This window comes from Amphiprion ocellaris, chromosome 23, assembly GCF_022539595.1.
Source record: "Amphiprion ocellaris isolate individual 3 ecotype Okinawa chromosome 23, ASM2253959v1, whole genome shotgun sequence".
In the NCBI taxonomy this organism is placed as follows: Eukaryota; Metazoa; Chordata; class Actinopteri; family Pomacentridae; genus Amphiprion; species Amphiprion ocellaris.
This window is the reverse complement of record NC_072788.1, coordinates 6,815,764-6,836,529: the sequence shown is the minus strand read 5'-3', so window position 1 is coordinate 6,836,529 and position 20,766 is coordinate 6,815,764. Positions and strand designations below refer to the sequence as shown.

The 20,766-nt window shown below is 36.7% G+C and overlaps 2 protein-coding genes across 3 annotated transcripts in view; one reads left to right on the top strand and one right to left on the bottom strand.

The window, feature by feature from the left end:
- Window positions 1–7,071, bottom strand: part of si:dkey-183c6.8 (protein O-GlcNAcase) — a 34,497-nt gene extending 27,426 nt beyond the window's left edge. The window contains exons 1-2 of the mRNA XM_055007651.1: window positions 6,860–7,071; window positions 3,297–3,348 (exon numbers count right to left, since the gene is read on the bottom strand). Coding sequence (XP_054863626.1) covers window positions 3,297–3,348; window positions 6,860–6,902 — 95 coding nt within the window. The 5' untranslated portion in view covers window positions 6,903–7,071. The remainder of the gene's footprint in view (window positions 1–3,296; window positions 3,349–6,859) is intronic.
- On the top strand, window positions 600–20,761 carry LOC111582212 (tenascin-like). Of its 2 annotated transcripts, XM_055007653.1 has the most exons (15): window positions 600–1,660; window positions 7,928–8,026; window positions 9,397–9,540; window positions 12,281–12,325; window positions 13,425–13,595; window positions 13,760–13,990; window positions 14,157–14,256; window positions 15,121–15,359; window positions 16,216–16,473; window positions 17,349–17,606; window positions 18,015–18,272; window positions 18,450–18,704; window positions 19,158–19,760; window positions 20,233–20,312; window positions 20,433–20,761. In XM_055007653.1, exons 4-13 carry the CDS (start codon window positions 12,292–12,294, stop codon window positions 19,475–19,477), a joined length of 2,124 nt encoding a protein of 707 aa, XP_054863628.1. In that variant the 5' UTR covers window positions 600–1,660; window positions 7,928–8,026; window positions 9,397–9,540; window positions 12,281–12,291; the 3' UTR covers window positions 19,478–19,760; window positions 20,233–20,312; window positions 20,433–20,761. The 2 variants fall into 2 exon arrangements, with proteins under 2 accessions (XP_054863628.1, XP_054863627.1); XM_055007652.1 differs by lacking the exons at window positions 600–1,660; window positions 7,928–8,026; window positions 9,397–9,540 and adding an exon at window positions 11,013–12,136.
- The last annotated feature ends 5 nt before the right edge of the window (window positions 20,762–20,766 follow it).

The following is a 20,766-nucleotide window of genomic DNA, read 5'->3' as shown; positions in this document are numbered from 1 at the left end:
CAATTATTCCAGCGTGAATATCAGAAAAACCAGTGTGCTTGAATGATTCACTTGTGTATTTTTTTTGCATATATTTAAGAGCAGCAGAGAGCAGAGGGACCACGTCGTCTCTGGAGATGCATGCAGCTGTTACTATTGGCTGCCAAACTATAAAACTGTGTCATCGCTCTCAACAGGGATTTATGTTGTTCCACTTATATATAAGATCAGTGTGCCGTCAAGAATTAATTGGTTCCCTATCAGCTAGGAGGTTTACACAGGGGGTAATGTGAACGCACATGAAATGGGAATGGCACATCCTTCATTAGCGCATCAATTTAGAGTGGACTTCACATACAGTTGTTCCTTTACTTACTCACTGTGGGCTCATTTTTCACTTCAGTATAAAGTCTTGCACATCAAAAACAGCACAAACATGACTAGAAGTAGAGTCGGGTACTCTAGGACTAGGAATTAGATAAAAAATTCAAAAAGTCTCAAAGTAATACTGGCATAAATCAGATTTTTTTTTTTAAACTCACTTCTATCCTGATCTGTTCTCCAAAAAGGGCTTGATTTTTGTCATGACTGTTGGTCATAGGTGAGTCACTAAGATTTGTTTTGTTTTACAGAAATGGATTAATGTAAATTATTTATTTTTGCCGGAATTCTAAATGAAACATGTAGAAGAAAGTGATTTTGATGACAATTTTAAGCTTAGATTTGCTTAATTGTCCTAAAGGAACTGCATGTCACACATGGTTAGTTCAAAGACTGTCAGAAAGTTGAAAATCTAAGAAATTTTCCTGCTTTACAGTTTCTACCTGTAATAAATGGGGTCATTTTGGCAATTTTTAAAAAATATCTTTCGAAACTGGGGGCAGTTTTTGGGATTCATGTGGTTAAATGTCACTTTGACTGGAAAATGATCTCTTAATATTCTGCTGAAGCTTCCAGTCATGGAAATCACTGTCATGCTGAAAGGGCTCATCTTTTTTTGATGAAGATGATGAAACTGTTAAAGAAAACTGTCGTGGAATACTCATTATTGTTTCGTTTCATTTTGATTTAAACAGACTTGAGTCTGCTGTAGGTAAATTAGATAACTGCTTCTTGGAGTAACCAAACTCAATAGAACATTTGATTACTTTGGATGTTATCTGGCTTAAATGGGATTTTGCCCAACATTTTTTGATGCTTGAGTATTATCTGCTATTAGGAGCCTGTTGTGCCATTATGCTGGTATGTCTGAACAGTTCCACTGAAATGTGCACTGAAAAAAAGGTGTTGATGAGTATTCCTTCATTCTCCAGCGTTTCAGTGTTTTATGCTTGAGAGGTCTTTGAATCCTAAACATTATGTTCAATATTTATGAGCGCAAAACTTCGTGGTAATCTATCTGATAGCTGTTGAGATGCTTCATCTGCAGCCCTGCTGGCAACGAGGCTGAAAACAATATCTCTGGGATCGTGGCCCACATCCCATCTCTGACCTTCCCTCTCCATCCATCCATTATAACAAATGCAGCACATGTCTCGCCTCCTGTCATCCACAGCTGAGCCTCGGGAGCGAGGATGATCCTGCCCTTTGCTACGGAGTCATTCTGCATCACTGAACTCTCTCCTGTCTGCCTGGCGCTGAAATAAAGGCGTGCAGCTGGGTTCAGGCCCAGAGGCATCAGGTCAGTAGCTCCCGAGCTCACACTATTTATACAAAGAACGACACAAAAACATCCCTTCTGACCAGGTTTACCAGACATATGCATGGACATCTGGACTCCCAGATTGTGCGTACAGAACAGTGAATGCTTGCAAAGGAACATCGAACAGATTGGTGGCAGCAGAACTTTTTTTAATCCTGTGAACCCCGAAACAAAACCTCCCAGTGAGTCTGAAAGGCAAGTTATCTTATTTTTAAATTCCACCACTTATCAGAGCCAGAAACTGTCAAAACGGAAAGATTCTTTGAACAACTCAACTGCGAAGTTCTGTTTTTTGTTTTCAAATTAAGCTTTGTTAACTGCACATCGCATATTTCAGTGAAATCTCTTTATTCTGCCAGTCTCATTTATTAATTTGCAAAGAATAATGCACACAAACCAGATCCTGTATTAAACAAAAAGAAAGAAGAAACAATGAGTCCTGTTTAGCCATGTGAAAATCCAGTGACTTTTCGGCTGAACTGCAGGCTGTGTTTACACAGAGCAGAACTGTGGACGCAGATTAAAAATGTAAATATCATAATTAGAGCCACATTTTTTCCTCAGTATTGGTAACACCTGTGGACACTGGAAATATTTTTTACGTATTGATTCCAGTTTCTGCTTCTGTAAAAGAATTTTTAAAACAAATTTAATGTGTTTTTTCTTTTTTTTAAATGATTTATGGCATTATATCTTTGTCATACACATGGGTCAATATGTAATTGAGGGACTTTTGAAGTCCATGGGATATATCTTGCATACATTTTTATTAAAAGTTTAAAAAATGATGTTTTTTTATGCTCATTATGATCATGTCTTTACAAATTCCATAATTATTTATTATGGAAACAATCACTTATTAATAAAAAATGACTGGATATCATTAAAAAGTCAACTAAATAACCATCCAAATTTAATAACAACCACTTTCTAATTAGCTAAACAATAATAAAATTAGCTTATTCAAGAACTGTTTTGATCGTTTTTTTTAATTAAGTTGAGATAATCATGGCAGATATTTCTTTTTTTGGCAATATATCAAAGTTTATATGGAAAATGGCAAATTGTATTGCGTCTGAGAAATCACTTTCCACTAAGTTACCCGTTACAAAAATACCTCTCAAGGAAGTGTGTTAACTCCAGATCACATGACCTGCTGCACATGATGTCATTTCCTCCTGAAGAAAAGACTGGCCAGACTCCAAGGATTTCTGAGTTATTTAATATAAAGTAGTGGATTTATCGCATGTCAACAGGTTTACTACAATATCTTTATAAATAACTTTCAATTTTGCTCAGTTGTATATATAATATTTAGAAGAATCTTTCTGTAAAAATTCCATGTGGTGTTTGGTTATAGGCGGCCATGTTGATTTTAGGCCTGAAAACAGCAAAAATGTCAACCATGATACCTGTCAGCTATGTTACAAAAAGTCCCACAATTATATATTTGACCCACATAATACAATTTTGAGGTCTCTCTGCTTCTAGTCATGGTTGTGCTGTTTCCATACAGGACTTGATAATGAGCCCACTGAGAGCAAAAATGTAACTGGAGCAAAAAGCATCCAGAATAATTGGGATTCAGAGCGTTAAAAAGTGGTGGCAGACTCACCATTGGAAGAGAACTTTCCTCTGATCCATAGACCAAGGCCTCCCATAGAAACCTGCAGCAGAAAAATGCAAATGAAATGAGTGCACATAAGTCACATTACGGATGCAGCATGAAAAGCTATTAATTCATGGCTTCAGGACAACTGACACCTCATAAATTCTTACAGTAGAATATTTATCCATTCTACTGGGTCTGTTTACTATCATACTCTGAAACAGTCTATGAAAATCATATCATATATATCAAATTCCCTCTTTATTGACCAGTACATGAAAGCAAATATGCTATGTAAGCTCTGAAACGGACTTTTATTAAAAAAACAAGCTGCAAATGTAAATGTGATTCAGCACGTGACTGCTTGGTGGGACAAACCGCACAATGGGAATGAATAAACTGAATTTACTGCATTTTAGTAACTAAATTGTTCAATTAATTGATACTAACATGTATAATATATGATTCCCTGCACTGTATTTGTTTCATCTGTAACACTGCAGCATCTGTTTACAAACAGAACACAATTAGCTATACTGTAAAATTTAAAAAATCCAAATATTAATTTTAAAAAAATCAAGAAAGTGTGAAAGCCTGGAAGCAAGGATGCCAGAAATATGTTAAAAATTTTGGAATACCTTTAAAAACTTTCAAAAATGATGACAAATATATGTAAAATAATACATTTTGCTGATTTAAATACAGTATAATTGTGTGATTTTACGATCACATGCTGTAAAAGCAGTAATTATCTGTACAATAAGATTGAAAATTTGCAATTTTTCTGTCAAATAACAGCAAATATTTAAATGCAATAAAAGATAGTGTAATCTAACAGTTAGAATAAAATACCGAGTTTTGATGTGGACATTATTTATAGTTTTTAACATTTTTTGACAGTTCACATGTAAATTTTTCTTTTTTTCTGCGATTTTACTCAATTTTATCAATAATTTTTAAAAAATCATGAAAAACTGTAAATTATTCAAAGAATTACAGCTAAAAACTGCACAGAAATGATCATTTTTTGTACATCGTAGCATTAAAGCTGTAGCGCTGTGTATGTCGCCTGGTTCCTCCACTGCCTACTCGGTCACGTCCCTGCTACGACCGGCAGCGCCATAATTCATCTCCAGCTACACTCTCCATCACATTTTCTATTCTTAGAAATGGGAGCATCTCCAGTGTCCCTCTCCCTCCTTTGTGTTTTTGAATAAGTCTGCAAAGAGTGTGTGTGTGCAGCGACTATCTCTGTACAGTAACTGGGTCAGAGTGAGAATCAAATCAGATACACTCACAATGCCGACAGTTTTCCCCTGCACGCCCCTGGCGATTTATTGTCTATTTGGGCGTTCTTGTGTATTACATGTCTACCTGTGAGTGTGTGTGTCCTGTGGAGAGCACCTCACGAAGCCAAACTCAATTAGTAACTCTGCTGGATGCCACCACATGGGGCTGAAAACACACAGGCTTGAAGAGGCAGAAGAATTGGAGTGTGTGTGTGACACCAGTGTAGCTGAGATTCATAGAGGCGTGAAGCTGAGACAGCGGACAAACGACAAATACTCCAACAATCAGTTACTAGTGAAGTCATTTTACAAGTGATAAAGACTAAAATGTGAGTGGTTAAGGTGTAAATAACAACAATGGTCAAATAAAGGATTTGTTACTTCCCTTTCTGCTTTTATATCATTTAAAAACAGATATTTTGATGTTTTGGACTCACACTGAGACAAAACTGAACTTTTAGACATCAATCTAAGCAAGCTGCAATGTGCATTTTTTGTTATTTAGGAATACTTATTGGACTAAAAGTGCTTTAAAAGATAATAAGCATGTATAAAACAATAATTCCAAAGGTCTAAAGAAAAAAACAAAACATTAACAGTTGACCCATTATCAGACATAACATTTTTAAAAACTACATATTAAAGAAACAAGACAAACAAGACAGAAAGTTGTAAGATTGAATTCTAAAATAAAATAAATATAAAGTGCTAAAATATTAGGACCACTGGGAGCAACTTCAAGCCACAAGTCTTGAGATTTCACAGGAACATTTGATTGAAATAAAGTCTGTTTCAAAGCTTTGTAGCTTCCACCACAAAGGCAAAACCTCCTTTACCCAACAGGCTTGATCGCAGAACAGTTAAAAGTGATTGTTCTGAAGATCTAAGAGACCTTGAGGTAGAGAATAAAGGACAGACAAGTTCTATAGTTAACTTTATAGAAATAAAAAATAAAAGAATATTAAAATCAGCTCTGTCTTTAACAGGTAGCCAATACAGGGATGCTGGTAAAGGTGTAAGAGAGGACTGGTTTTTATGTCATTTACATGGAGATAGATGTCAATTTGGAAATATCCCCCAGCTGAAAGTGCAGTTTAACCACAGAGTTACTGTATTTGTCAAATTTCCATGCTGCTGAGTCAAAAAAAACACACCAAGATTCCTGAAAAGGCCATAGAAGTTGGCACTTTTTAACCATCCAGCACTTCATCTCCTGCTGGCAGTTTAGGATGGATGTAATAGAGGTGGAGTTGTCCAGACTCGAGCTTCAAAAAAGGAAAGTAAAATGGGCCTTAAGATGGAAACTTGAGGTACTCCACAAGCAATTGGGGTTTCAGAGGAGGAGCAACTTACAATTTTAGTGGAAATTGAAGTTGATTCAAACCATTTGATGCCAACTTGACCCTTGGGACAATGTCTAAAGACAGCACTGGTCATTGAAAACTCTGAGTGGAGCCGAATGTACGATGTGACAAGTCCAGAAACCTGATCGGAATTTTTCATTGACAGTAAGTAGGATAGATGCTGCATGTAAATTTGTATTATAATCCACATAGAAATAGAAAATACTGTGAGTTTTTTTTTCTTTTACCATAATATTTATTTCACTACTGGAATGCAGCTGTTGTTTCAAATGTGCTATACAAACAACAGTGACTTGACCTTGTTCATCGCTGTTTCCTGGAGTCATTTCTATTTGTGTTGTTTTGCGATCGTCACAGCCTGTGGCATTACAACCACTGATTAACAGTATTATCCTCCCCATCATCATCTCCAAAATCAGGAGGCTTCACTTGCATTTTTTTTTACCCTTTGAGGTCTTCAAACTGCCCTCTTCTTTTGCTGTTACCTTCACTGTCCCATTATCATCCATCATATTTCCTCACATCTTCCACAGCATCCCAGTCATCAAACCTCAACAGTCTCCTCATCCTCACCATCATCATCATCCTCATTTTCATTATCCAGAGCATATTTTTGCTTCCTTAAGGCTGCAGCTTTTCGACCAAACGTTATTGGATGCTTCTTTTTTTTTTCTTTTACCGCCTGCTCTTTGATCTCCACTTCAAGCCTGACTGATCACCACCACATCATCTCCCAAAGACCTCTTCCAGTCCCCGTGAACACATCACCGCCCCCCTCGTCTGCAGCAGGTGACAAAAAAACGATCGCCTGCATATGTAGGTCAAGCGGTGGTCTGCTCAGAAACCGTCCCCTGGAGCGAAGAAACAATCACATGATCCGGCAGGAGGTCAGTGATGAGAAGTCGTCCGCTCTTACCTTCCACCACCCCACAAAGGAACTGCTTCCTGTCCTCCTCCATCCTGTCCTCGGTCCTCCGGCCTCCCTCCGCTTCCAGTCGGCCCCAGAACCAGCGAGGCAAGACGAGATGCTCTCCCCGTCTGGCAGCTTAGATCCCGGGTATATTCTTCATGCCTCTCCTCGGTCTGCCTCCTCCTCCTCCTCAGCCTCTCCTTCTCTCTACATCGCTCCAGCTCCCGCGATGCGTTCAGGTGCTCGGCCGAAGCTCCGACATTGTTGGAACAATCACGTGATTTGTGATCAATTGTACCCATAGAAATAGACCCACTGACAAGAAAAGTGAAAAGTGGCCTCAAGGCTGTGCAACAACAATAAGATCATATTTTTAAACAGTATAGAAATAGAAAAAGTCCCAACGTCATAAATAATGAAGTAGAAATGTTGATGCTAAAGTGCAGTGCAGATTGTGCGAGAGTGAAGTTGTTTTATGTTATGCATGATTCAGTGTGCTGTAGCTGACACATGAGAGAGGAATAAAGGCAACATGCTTTAACGCTCCTGTTGTCCTAATGTCGGGCACCAAAAATATTGTTTCCTTGTCTGAAAAAAAAAATCCAAAACTTCAGCAAAAATATTCCCCAAAATTCAGAAAATTTGCAAAATCTTCAGGATGAAAATTCCAATAATTCCTTAAGTTTCCCTTATGTATGTAAAATGTGTTTGCATTTAAGATAATAAAAAAAGGTGACTTATCCTTTTTTCCTGAGAAAAATACACCTATGTAAAATAAATGTTTGTTTCCCACAAATGTCCAGAAAAATGCAGAAACTAATTCATTTAAACGCCAAAAATATTTCACAGTGTCTTGTTGAAAAGGACAACTTTTACTTAAAAGCATCTTTTAATACAATTTTTGGGGGGTTCTTCTTCAAATAAAGTATTGAAACCCTGGGAAGTAATTAAAGCAACAAAAAGAACATGCATAGTGGGTAAACTGGGTTGCTGTTAGCTTTTTATACTATTCTTCATCAAGAAAATGCCAACTTACTCACTTTAGTACCTTTTCTATTTGCTTTCATACTTCAGATTTTTCCCATGTCCGTGAAGGCAGCATCTACCTCCGGTCCGCACATGCGCAGTGGCCTCCTGCAAGTCAGATGGGCAGAAAAGTGTGTTTGTGTGAAAGTGCGTGAGCAACTTCCAAATGGTCGTTTGGTTCCAGCTTTTTTGTTTTCCGTAAATGGGTCATTATTTGTCAGATGATTGAATCTGTGGTTGGGAGGAATTAGTTGCTGTTTTCTGGATGCTTTAAAAAAGGCACAGTGAAAAATACTTTGCAGGAGGCTGTTGTGAAAACTGTCAGGAGGATTTTGTTTGGCATGTAGAGTATTATAGCATTTTTAAAACATTTCTAAATTGGTATGTATAATATCCTGTTACAGTTTGTTTGCTATCATTGTGAACAAATCTGACTCTGAGCACCCCTTGCTGGAATTACATTTAATTACACCGAGTTCTATCCAAGATGAAATAGATGCGTCACATTCTGTTGTCATACATGCACAAAATAAGCTTCAAAATGTATTTAATTATCAACTGATGATGGCATTGACATCACCGGAATCAGCTTTAATAGCCAAGTACATACACAACATGCAAGGAATTTTGTGAATAAGCAAAAGAGAGTAATAAATTAACTATAGAAAAAGTAAATACATTTTAAAAAGAATAGAATATTTGTACACAGTAGTGCAAAATGACAATTGCTAGAGTGAGACTTGACATATTGTGGTTCTTTGATACTATACAGATGATGTTCATACCCAAGAAAACAGTTTTATATTTCCCCGTTGGCCTCAGTTCAACTCAAGTAATTATTATTATTGTTAGTAGTCATAGCAGTAGTAATTGTTGTTGTTATCAGTTTTTTTAAAGATGCCCCTGAGAAAATACCTTAGTAGAAGAATGTGGTTCAGCTGGTTGATTCCCACAAATGCTTACTTGAGGAAGCAGTATATGCTGACCTAACATGTGCGTACATGTTTGGAAAACCTTCTCCAAATGCAAAATTAACGAAAGCAAACAGTTGGAGGATTTGATTCGTCAAATTTTTCAGCTATAGATGGCTTGTAAAGTTCATAAGCTTGTCTCTGAGCACTATACAGTGAGAGTAAAGTAGATATAAGTGAACTAGAAGCTATTTTGTCCGAACATTTAAGCGAGGAGCCATATCCATTGAGGTAAAGATTTCTGTACACTGTGCATCTGTTTCCTAGCCTTGACCTGTGTAATGCAAAAACTTCTGGCTGACACCTTTGTAAAACGGCGAGCATTATTATTCAGATTTCCACAACCTTTTATATCGCTAAAACTCTACAGAATGTTTTGATAATGACAAGAAAGATGTTGAAAAACACGAGTTTATTTCCTTATGAGAATCAAGTTTTGCTGTTCCTTCCTGCTACTAACATCTGCTTTGCGACTTCTCTGTCTGGTGTCCATTGCTCTGTTGATCTACTCTGTATGTTAACCTTTTGTCTTAAATGTGGTCACAGATCACTATTTGTGTCACTGTGAGTCTATTAGGACCAAAATCAGCAGCTTCCAGCCACTATAACAAAGCTACGATCGGAGTTGGCCTCCATGAAGCATGACAGGACCAGAAATGGCAAAGCAAGCAGGACAACTTCACCAAAAGTGTGAGTAATCTTAGTAAATGTAAGGATTACTGTGACTTGGATGATTGAGACTTTACACAGACACAAGTGTGAGTAGTATGACAGTAGTAAATATCTATCTATCTATCTATCTAAAGTCAGACTAAAAAAAAATTACAAAAATGAGACAAAATGACAAAAGAACAATGAGCAATCTAGTATTTTACTTTATGATCAAAACAACTGTTCAAGGTCTTGAAATTATTTTAAATTTATAATTTTACAATTTGCAGTAAATGTCTTCTCTGGGATTTTTGCACTTTACAAAATCATCCAACGGGCCAAATTGGACCCTCTGGTGGGCCGGTTTTGGCCCGCGGGCCACATGTTTGACACCCCTGCTGTAGAGGAATCCTGCTGCTGACCTTTACCTCTGACCTCTAACTAGTGACATTGACAGAAGCAGCGGTATGGACCATAGACTATATAATCAAATAGTTATTTATTTTATTATTATTTATTATACAGTCTGTGGTGTGGACAAGCACAATACTTCTCTTTAACATGATCTACTGGTAAAGCTGCAGTCCCAGTCCTAACCACAAGAGGAAATAGAACGCAGCAGACGCAGCACTGGTACAGCATGTCAGTATCAGTTATTGTCTGTATTTATTTAACCTGACTCTCTGAGGAGTGAGGAGATTAAATTATACGTGTTGTGTTCTGGTTCTGCCTGCTCTTAATGCACTTTAGTGAACACAGATGCCGGAAGAGATACAATACATGAAGTAAAGAGTAGTTACCAGTGACAGACCATGTTAGACAGTAATACATCAGATTAGGAAACCTGCAAATATGAGTGCACTGGACGATAACAATAACAGATCTGACAGCTGCCTTGAAACGTTTTATTAAACTGTAGAAATGAAAATGGAGAATCACATACAGAGCTGCTAATATGTTTATGTCTTCTAACCTCATAGAACACTGTGTTCTGCCCATCAAACTTTTAATAGCATCATCAGAACTATTAAACAGATAGAAGGAAATAACAGTTTGTTATTATGTTAATATGTCAAAACAAATCATAATTAAACTGCCAAGTTAACCCTCGTGTCGTCCTGTGAGTCAAAATTGACTCGTTTAAAAATTTGAAAATGTGGGTAAAAAATATATTTTCACAGTGAAACTTCTGATGTCCACATTTTCAACATTTTTGGGAAATCTTTGAACATTTTTGGTGGAAAAAAAGAAATGTTAAAAATGTTTCTAAAGAACATTCACATAAAAATCACCCAAAATCCAGCGAATTTCGCTGGATTTTGGGTGATTTTTATGTGAATGTTCTTAAAGAAAATATTTGAAATTTTACTGATATATATGTAACTTTAGATATTTTTAGGATTTTTTTGAAAGATTTTTACTCATTGTTGGAAAATATTTACAAGAATTTTCTTGCCAAATTTGGGAGATTTTTTTTTTTTAAAGATAAAACTTTCAAGGGTAACTTTTAAGGACTTATTGTAATTTTCTTCCTGAAGGTTTTGCAAATTTTTTGAAATTTGGGGATTTTTTTTGCTGAATTTTTAGATTTATTTCAGACAAGGAGACAATATTTTTTGGTGCCCGTAAATGAAGACAACAGGAGGGTTAAGAAGGAGTACACCACCCAAACATGAAAATGTCTTTTTAAAATATTTTCTCAATAGAAGGGTAAGAATAATTACCATTTACAGTTTGGCACACCAGAGTGTAAATTCCTTTGAACTAGAAGAGTTTCCCAGTAAAGGAGAGTTGTGGGGGGAAATCCCATGTTTTTGGGCAGCTCTTTCCTCTTAGCATTGTACTCATTACATAAAAGGGAGGTCCACAAGTTAATGATTGCAAAACAGACTGAAGCTTCTGTGTGATGCACAAAGATTAAAGAATTTAGGAAAGGAGGAAATAGTTCTTAACTGAGTAACTGCAAGGCTGCTTTTGACTATAGCAATTAAATTATGTAACAAGAGATGAAGATAAAAGTTAAGTAATAACTGCAGAACAGACTGAAAGCAATGCCCTATAAAAAAAAAAAAATCCATAGCATAGTATTCTGCAAAATGAACTACCAAAATATCTGCAGTATATTGTGGATCTGCTTGTATAGTTTGAGATGGATGACATTTAAAACATGCTTAGTAAATGTCTTTAAACTATAAATACACATGACAGTAAACTGGTAATTACTGCCGCTATAAATATTTTTACATTTTAGAACCTGTTTTTATAAATGGTAAATGACATCTATATGCCGTGAAGCGTGAAACAAAGGAGCGTGCTTGCAGATTTTAAACAGGTTGGGTTGGATCAAATTTACATTCCTTTCCATCTGAGCAGTGCAGAACAGAACGAAGACGGTTCATTTTCAGTCTCTGCTTTTGTTTCCTGATTCCAGCACCAAGGTCTTTGTCATAGCAGAGTCAGTTTTTCCCCCCGAATCTTAACTACACCCTCTGCTTTCAACACTCACAGGAGCTTCACACTGATACACATCAGGCAAGTTCTTAGTTACCTCAGAGCTTAGCAGCACACATTAACTGACTCTCAGGGACATGAGAAGTGCTCTTTCTTCCATTAGGAGGAGATAAACTAAATATCGGTAAGTAGAATCTACAAATATTGTACTTTACAGAAAAATGTATTTGGAATCTGGATACTGCCTTTTGTCTACAGGTGTATGATGTAAAATGTAATTGGATGAAAGTTTTTAGAATGGATAAATTAACAATACGCATCTTTTCAGAGGTTTAACTCATGGATTATGGGCTGGTCATCTTTGTGCTGACAGGTTGGTGCCTTTTGTTTGATTATTTTCACGTGTTTTTTTTTTTTTTTTATACAACTGAAGCAGTCAGTGCTGCAAAAGGACAAGTTTTTGTGTTTAGTGCAACTGAGACAAAGAGGTCAACAAAAAAAAAAAGACTTCATGAGTTGTAAATGTTGTTTTCTGTGGTGGATTGTTGATCTTTTTTGGGACAATGACAAAGAAATGAATAGATACCGTGGTGAGGAAGGTGTGACTCTACGTATTCTAAATACTGTCATAGCCACATTTTCCTTCATTTACTCACAACTGATTTAATTTCTCAAGGTGAGCTATGAGTTTTTCAGTCTCACCGGAATTCAGCAAATTCCCTGTTTTTGTTTTCACCTGGCAGCTGAGCTTGAACTCTGAGTTTTACCGAGACAGACTAAAAGTTGATCTAGCTAGACCTACAGTGAAGAGACTGGTTTGGAAATTCAGCCGGAGTGTTTGGATTTGGTTCAGCGGAATTGTGACACAAGATAATGTCAACGTGAGAAGGCAGAAATGGTTTTCGATGGAAGCGTTCATCAGCGACCCTGGAATTGTTTTTGTTTGCGTATGTGTCATCACAGCAAAAATGTGGTCCTGCAGACACCAACTGTAGCCTGAACTACCACAAAGGCTGCTTTGAATGCATTGGCAGGGGTTTATATGTCTGTCTATGGGCAGATTTTGGAAACACGATAGCATCACAACCAGACAAGATGCAGTCACGAAACTTTATGGGTGTGTATTTGAGATTATAAGAAGGCTGAGCTCAAAGACAGATGTGATCTGAGTAGCCACTGAGGATTCATGGGTCAGAATGTGCAAGTCTTTAGTGTCTTACAGTGGATAAATGTTTAACTGAATAAGCTAGAAACATAGGTATGAACTAATCATTTAATCATTCATTGTCAAGCTGCTTGTGGGTCCAGTTTATATCAGAAAAATCTCATCAATGAGGACGAAGTTTTGTAAAATCTCACAACAGTGTGGCTGATCCACAGTGCCTCTTTTTATTTACAGTAAAATGATACAGAAAGTCTACATACTTTATATAAAACTGAGGACTACAGATACCGAATGCGCTCTGTTTCAGGATCACTCGTCAGCATTTCTTTTGCCCAGACTCGTCAGTACTTCTTTGTGAGCACGTCACTGAACTGGACTAATGCTCAGAGTATCTGCAGACGTGACTACACTGATCTGGCCACCATAGAAAGCACAGCTGACATTGTTGATGTTTCAAACACCACATCCAATTACACAGGTAAGCTTTAAGTATTGCACACAGAACATACACACACGGTATACATGCAACAGCCAGGCAGCAACAAGTCTGTAATCCAGTAAATTATGAAATCAGATGTGGATTATGAAAGCACTTGAGAATATGCCTCACTCCAGCAATATTTTTTTTAATTTTCTGAACAGGCAAGGCTTGGATTGGTCTTTACGATGACTTGGAAAACAGTTGGAGATGGTCCTTTAATGACGGCAGCTTCTATGGTGCCGGAGAGGAAACGTATAGAAACTGGCTCTCATCTCAACCCAATAATGTAGGAGGACAGCAGTACTGTGTGGAGCTTTTGAGTACGAGTCCATTCTTTGGCTTATGGGGTGACAGTGAATGCAATATGACAAAACAATTCGTGTGCTACAATGGTGAGTTTCTACAGAGACTTAACAACAGACAAATGTATCTTCTACACAGCATTTCCAGAAACATCTACACATTCCATATGTGGAAATGACATGAGCAAATCTTCTACTTTTTTCAAGGAGATCAGTCAGCAGTTTCTGATGCTATTCATGACTTCTTTTCATCCAGGTACAGTGAATGGCACAGCATCGTTTGTTCTTGTTGAAACACCTTTAAACTGGACAGATGCTCAGATATTCTGCAGGGCGAACTATGTTGATCTAGCCAGGTACAGTATACACCGATGGAGACTCCATGACTTGATGCACAACTGAACAGACTACATTTTGATGTGTTGTGACCACAAGTTTTCAGGGCTTTATTTACATTATTTTCTATGATGTATGTATAAGTGAGGTGAGAGAGTGTTTGCAAAAGAACTACATCTTCTCACCGCGATGAGGCCCCTTTGCAGTGTTTCACCAAACAACTTCAATTTCAACTGCTTCAAAATGCAAATCACTAACTTGCACATAAGACTCCATTGTCTTAGTTGTTGAACTTGCTCCCTGACAGCGAAATAGCAGCACCTTCTGGTATAGTCTTGAATTTATAAATCCATTTTACCATACTGCACACTAGGGCAACGTGGTTGAAATAAAAAACAAACCATTAATCAAAATGTTTCCCCATTATCTAAGTAAGTAGACTACAAATGTGTGCATAATTCTGTAAAATAATCAAACTGATTAATGATGCAATAAACTGTGCCACAGCTGCAGTAAACATCCCACAAAATCTTGGTTTTTGTTGTGAAATTTGTAGATTCACAGTAGAAATGAATGAAATGAGAATATGATTCACTCATATACACTTTCACATTGTCACATTGTCTATTCTATGCAGATGGAAGATTATGCTTAATATATTATATGTACGATAAACTGATGGAAATCCACAGGTCAGATAGTTTGAGTCTTGTATTAGACTGGTGATATTCCTCTGTTGAGTTAAATGTTACCAAATTCTTAAATTGCCACATGAAGCACTGTATTATATTTCCATTAATCCATTGAATTATGAAGTGGACTTTGAAGTGTCTGTTTTTTAACCTCATCAGTTAACCTTAATGTTTATATGCTTCTCCTCACAGCATACGAAATTCCACAGAAAATGCCGTTGTCACATCCACAGCAAGGGGAAATTTCGTGTGGATCGGTCTGTATCGCCAAAAAGTGTGGTCTGATGGGAGCAACTCTCTGTTCCGACACTGGGCTGATGAGCAGCCAGATTCTGGCAGAGAGCGTTGTGTCGCTGCACAGTTCAATAACTCAGGACGATGGTCAGATGAAGACTGCTCCCTCGCTTTCCCGTTCATCTGTTTCACGACAAGTAACGTGTCTGATTTCTACTCTAATGCTAATAATTCAGAACAAGATAATCTGGGGGAAAAAATGAAATCAAATTCTTTTTAACATATTGGACTAATGGTCAGAACACTGCTATTGTGTTTTGTTATGATTATGACAATCTGATCTGAGAATTCATGCAGCAGATGGTAGCAAATTCATTAACCGTCGTGTCGTCCTGCGGGTCAAAATTGATACATTTTAAAGTTTGAAAATGTGGGGAAAAAATATTTTCACAGTGAAACTTCTGATGTCCACATTTTCAACATTTTTGGGAAATCTTTGAACATTTTTTGGTGGAAAAAAGAAATGTTAAAAATGTTTTTTAAGAACATTCACAAAAAAATCAACCAAAGTCCAGCGAAATTCGCTGGATTTTGGTTGATTTTTTTGTGAATGTTCTTAAAGAAAATATTAGAAGTTTTACTGATATATATGTAATCACTTTAGATATTTTTAGGATCTTTTGGAAGATTTTTAATAATTTTTTGAAAATATTTACAAGGATTTTCTTGAGAAATTTGGGGGATTTTTTTAAAAATAAAACTTTTAAGGGAAACTTTTAAGGAATTATTGGAATTTTCTTCATGAAGGTTTTGCAAATTTTCAGAAATTTGGGGAATTTTTTTTGCTGAATTTTTGGATTTTTTTCAGACAAAGAAACAATATTTTTTGGTGCCTGTAAATGAGGACAACAGGAGGATTAACTAGTTTAAGAATGGAAATGGGCTATCACAGCAATTATACATGACAACCCAAAGTATTATATACATTCCATCAAACAACTAAAGAATTTACAAATATTAACTTACTCATTTTTTTTTTTTTTTTTGTCTTAGTTCCACCCAATGCAGAAGGCTTCAGGACCATAGCACAACTTGAGACCAGCATCGCTCTGCAGTGGAATAAAGTGAACGACAATGTCGGCTTTATCCTGCAGTTTAATGGTTCAGAGACAAACTTCATTGCACCGGCTGGAGATGGACCAATCACTCATGCAGTGTCGTCTCTCACTGCTGGAACTTTTTACACTTTCACTCTTTTCTCAGTGTTTAAGAACGTCAGAAGCAGTGGAGTCAACATCACTGCAGCTACTTGTAAGATGTTAAATTTCTTCTTCTGTAAAGTCAACTTTCCGTGTTCTCATATGTTTGTGGTAGCCATTGTTAACATGTGGTAAATTAATAGCTAATTGGCCTTTAGTTAACAGTTATTTTACAATTAATAACCAGCAAAATGATAAGGTTTACTAATTATTAATAATGGTGTAAAAAGCCAAAGCTGATAAGAGACATTAATAACTTAATTCTGCTGGCATTAGTAATCTATTTATCAATAGTTTATTGTTGCAGAGGTTATAACAAACTGTTACTGTTTCCTATTGTCAGCTGTGGTACACATAATTTATATATTTATTTCATATTGCACCAACTAATGATAAAAAATATATAGCATTACTAATAAATAGGAAAGATCATTGTTAGTCATTTCATTGTTTGTTAACAGTAATATATATTAGTTAAAGTTTAATTAACTATCAATTTACCATCAATTGACAATTATTATGAAACATGTAGACGATGGACAAATGCAACCAAAGCAAATACAGATATTTTACCCTGGTCTGCTCTGGAGGTGCTTGTAATGGAGAAAGGGCAATCAAACCACTGCCCGACAGCCGTTTTTAAGGTTGCCGTTAACGACGCATTCAGTGAAGAGGTCAACTTGTGCTGCAGTGATTACAGTGAATATTGTGCTTCATTTCTGTTGGATCAAATCCATATGTACAGACTCATTGTTTTAAGGCTGTTTTCTGCTTTGATTTTGGTGAGAGGTACAATGAGACTGACTTCATGTCTGAATTCTAACAAATATCTTTTATCCATTGGTTGTGCTTTTTGTCCTTGCATTTGTGGAGCTGTAACTGAATCCACAGTGATGTGAGTTCACTCTTCTTCCTTTTCTTTCTCAGATCCTCCAACCACCGACAGCTTCAGATCAACAGGACAAAATGAGACCAGCATCACTCTGCAGTGGAATAAAGTGAACAACGATGTCGGCTATATTCTGCAGTTTAATGGTTCAGAGACAAACTTCAGTGCACCAGCTGGAGATGGACCAATAAATCACACAGTCTCATCTCTCTCTCCTGCTACTTACTACTTATTCACTCTCTTCTCTGTGATTGCAAACATCAGAGGGACTGGATTACAACTCTCAGCTGCTACTGGTAAGATTTTTGACATTGTCCATGTCCTCCAAATCAAGCCATGATCAATATTTACACCAGTTTTAAATGGACATGTATTCCTGGTCGTAACATTGTCTTTTTGAATTTTCTATTTGGCAACACATGCAGTAAAAGCATCTGAAATACAGTTCCTTTGGAGTTTATTATCGCTTTTAATTGTCAATCACATCTCTTGCGAAACCAAAATGTTGTGTGGTTTACACAAAACACTTCAATTTAATCAAAGTTTAGCAGACTGTTTTTTCTTTGTTTTTCTTTCTTTTCTTCTTTTTGGTAGTTGGGATCAGATTTTGTTCTTTTCAGATGCGCAGCTCACCGACTAATTACAAAAAAACTCTGGAGGCCACAGGTCAGATTTACAGAAGTGTAACTTCTCTTCTGTCTCAGAACCTCCAATCGTCTACAGCTTCAGATCAACAGGACAAAATGAGACCAGCATCACTCTGCAGTGGAATCAAGTGAACGACAATGTCAGCTATATTCTGCAGTTTAATGGTTCAGAGACAAACTTCAGTGCAGCAGCTGGAGATGGACCAATAACTCACACAGTCTCATCTCTCTCTCCTACTACTTACTACACATTCATACTCTTCTCTGTGTTTGAGAACGTCAGAAGCAGTGGTTTTGGAATCGTTGCATTTACAGGTAAGTTCTTTAATATGGGAACGATGCACTGCTTTAAATGAGTGAGTCATCGTGGTAGCTTTTTTTTTTTTTTACAGCTGGCACAACAATCAGCAAGTCTGATTGTGAGATGGAGCTTTAATCATTCTTTCTGTAAGTATTTTCTCAAGAAATTTTTTTTCCCTTTTTCTGTCTCAGCTCCTTCAAATGCAGAAGGCTTCAGATCAACAGGACAAAATGAGACCAGCATCACTCTGCAGTGGAATCAAGTGAACAACATTGTCGGCTATATTCTGCAGTTTAATGGTTCAGAGACAAACTTCATTGCAGCAGCTGGAGATGGACCAATAAATCACACAGTCTCATCTCTGACTGCTGGAACTAAATACACATTCACTCTGTTCTCTGTGTTTTGGCACATCAGCAGTGGAGTCAACGTCACTGCAGTCACTGGTAAGATAACTAACTTCAATGATGTGTTTTTAACTGGGCAAAATGCTATTGTTCTTTATTTTTTTCTTTTGTTTCCTATAAAACCTAGTATAAGACTGAACTAGTTTAACAACATGAATTATCACAGTGCATCCAACATGGGGAGATTTACCAACTAGTCAACAGCAGCTGGCAATCTGGATTTATGCCAAACTTATGGATGAAAGCAGGACATGTCAGATTCCACTGGAAACATATGTTTGCAATGAAAGACAGTTAGTGGCAGTGATCGGGCATCACTGAGCAGGAGGTAGATGTCGACAGATGAACAGCTGATGTGTGATTTCAATAACTTCTCCTTCAACAACCTTTAAAATTATTCAGGATGAATGAATGCAAACAGCCAAAATGAGTAAATGCTATTTTTAATTACAGCCTTATTACAATCATGTCACTGCTCCTTTTCTGTCTCAGCTCCTCAGAATGCAGAAGGCTTCAGATCAACAGGACAAAATGAGACCAGCATCACTCTGCAGTGGAATCAAGTGAACGGCAATGTCAGCTATATTCTGCAGTTTAATGGTTCAGAGACCAACTTCAGTGCAGCAGCTGGAGATGGACCAATAACTCACACAGTCTCATCTCTGACTTCTGGAACTAAATACACATTCACTCTGTTCTCTGTGTTTGAGAACGTCAGAAGCAGTGGAGTCAACATCGCTGCAGTCACTGGTAAGATGCCATGCTTAATTCATTTTGTAGTTAACTATCTTTTGTCATTGGCAATATACTAGATGGATAATCAAACATTTGAGTGTTTTGCAGAAATAGTTTTTCGGCTAACGATTGGTTTTTGGGCTTCATGCAATGTAGCGTCAGCAAACAAAATTTTAACTTTGCAGCAACAGTCACAGATTTTGATATTTTCTCTTCCTCCTTTCTGATCTTTGCAGCTGCATTTTAGTTTTCAATTACATTTCCTTGTTCCTTATTAACTTCTGAGCTCTCTTTGTCTTTTTTTCCATTCCTCTTTTTCCACGGCAACATTCACTGTCCATCCTACAACAGAAGGGCCAAGTAAGTACAAAGACGTTATTTTAAAGAACTTTATTATAATTAATATCCATTAATATCTACAGCTTTTAAAATCTGTTTCCTACCAGAAATTAGGCTTCAATAGTAGCCCCAATGTTAGATTAAAAACAGAGTGTAAATATCTACTTTATAGTTTTATAAATGTATGAAATAACAACAAATACTTGAAGTGCTTTTGAGCGAAGCCAACATAAATGTAAGTTTTTGTCAGTATAATTGCTGCATATATTGGGGATCAAACAATTTTTCATAAATTATGTCTGTTAGTTATAATAACTAACATAATTGGTTGACCTAAGGACAATATTTCATTCTGATGTAAGTATAATATTTACAGTTTTAATATATTTTAAATGATGTTTAATACAAAGCTTTACTATTGCAATACTGCATATCAATATTTCACACTGAGATGTTGTTATTTTATGTAACATAATGTGTTTTGTGTCAACAGCGTATGTTCTTGGACTGAACATCAAATTAACGTCATTAAATCCGCTGTCAGAATCAGACATGGAGAATGTTGTGGCAGAGGTGAGTCCTGTCACCACTGGTTCATATTCATGTTTAATTCAGATAATATAGAAATTATGTTAACAATCCTGTACGAACATTAACATTTTCTTGTCCTTTTTAAAAAAAAAAAAAATCTAGCTCTTCAGACAATTAGGTTTGTCACCAGAATTGCTTTCCCTGAAGATTCAGTCTGTTGAGCGTTGAGACCAATGAAGGAAAGGAGACATGAAACGAAGGAAAGTGCAACGCAAAAAAAAAAAAATAGGCAAACTTCTTTTCTCTTTATAAAACATCTCTTCATGTGACAGTATCAAGGATTGTACTCGGTCTTTTCTGTAAGTTTACACAGCTTAGAAATTATGAAGTATTTTGTCAGCATTAGAACTGTTTTGTAATTGTGTTATGCAGTGTGTGTTGAATTATTCTGTGTATTCTTGTCAACTGGAAATAAAGTGTGACTCATTCAAGTGTT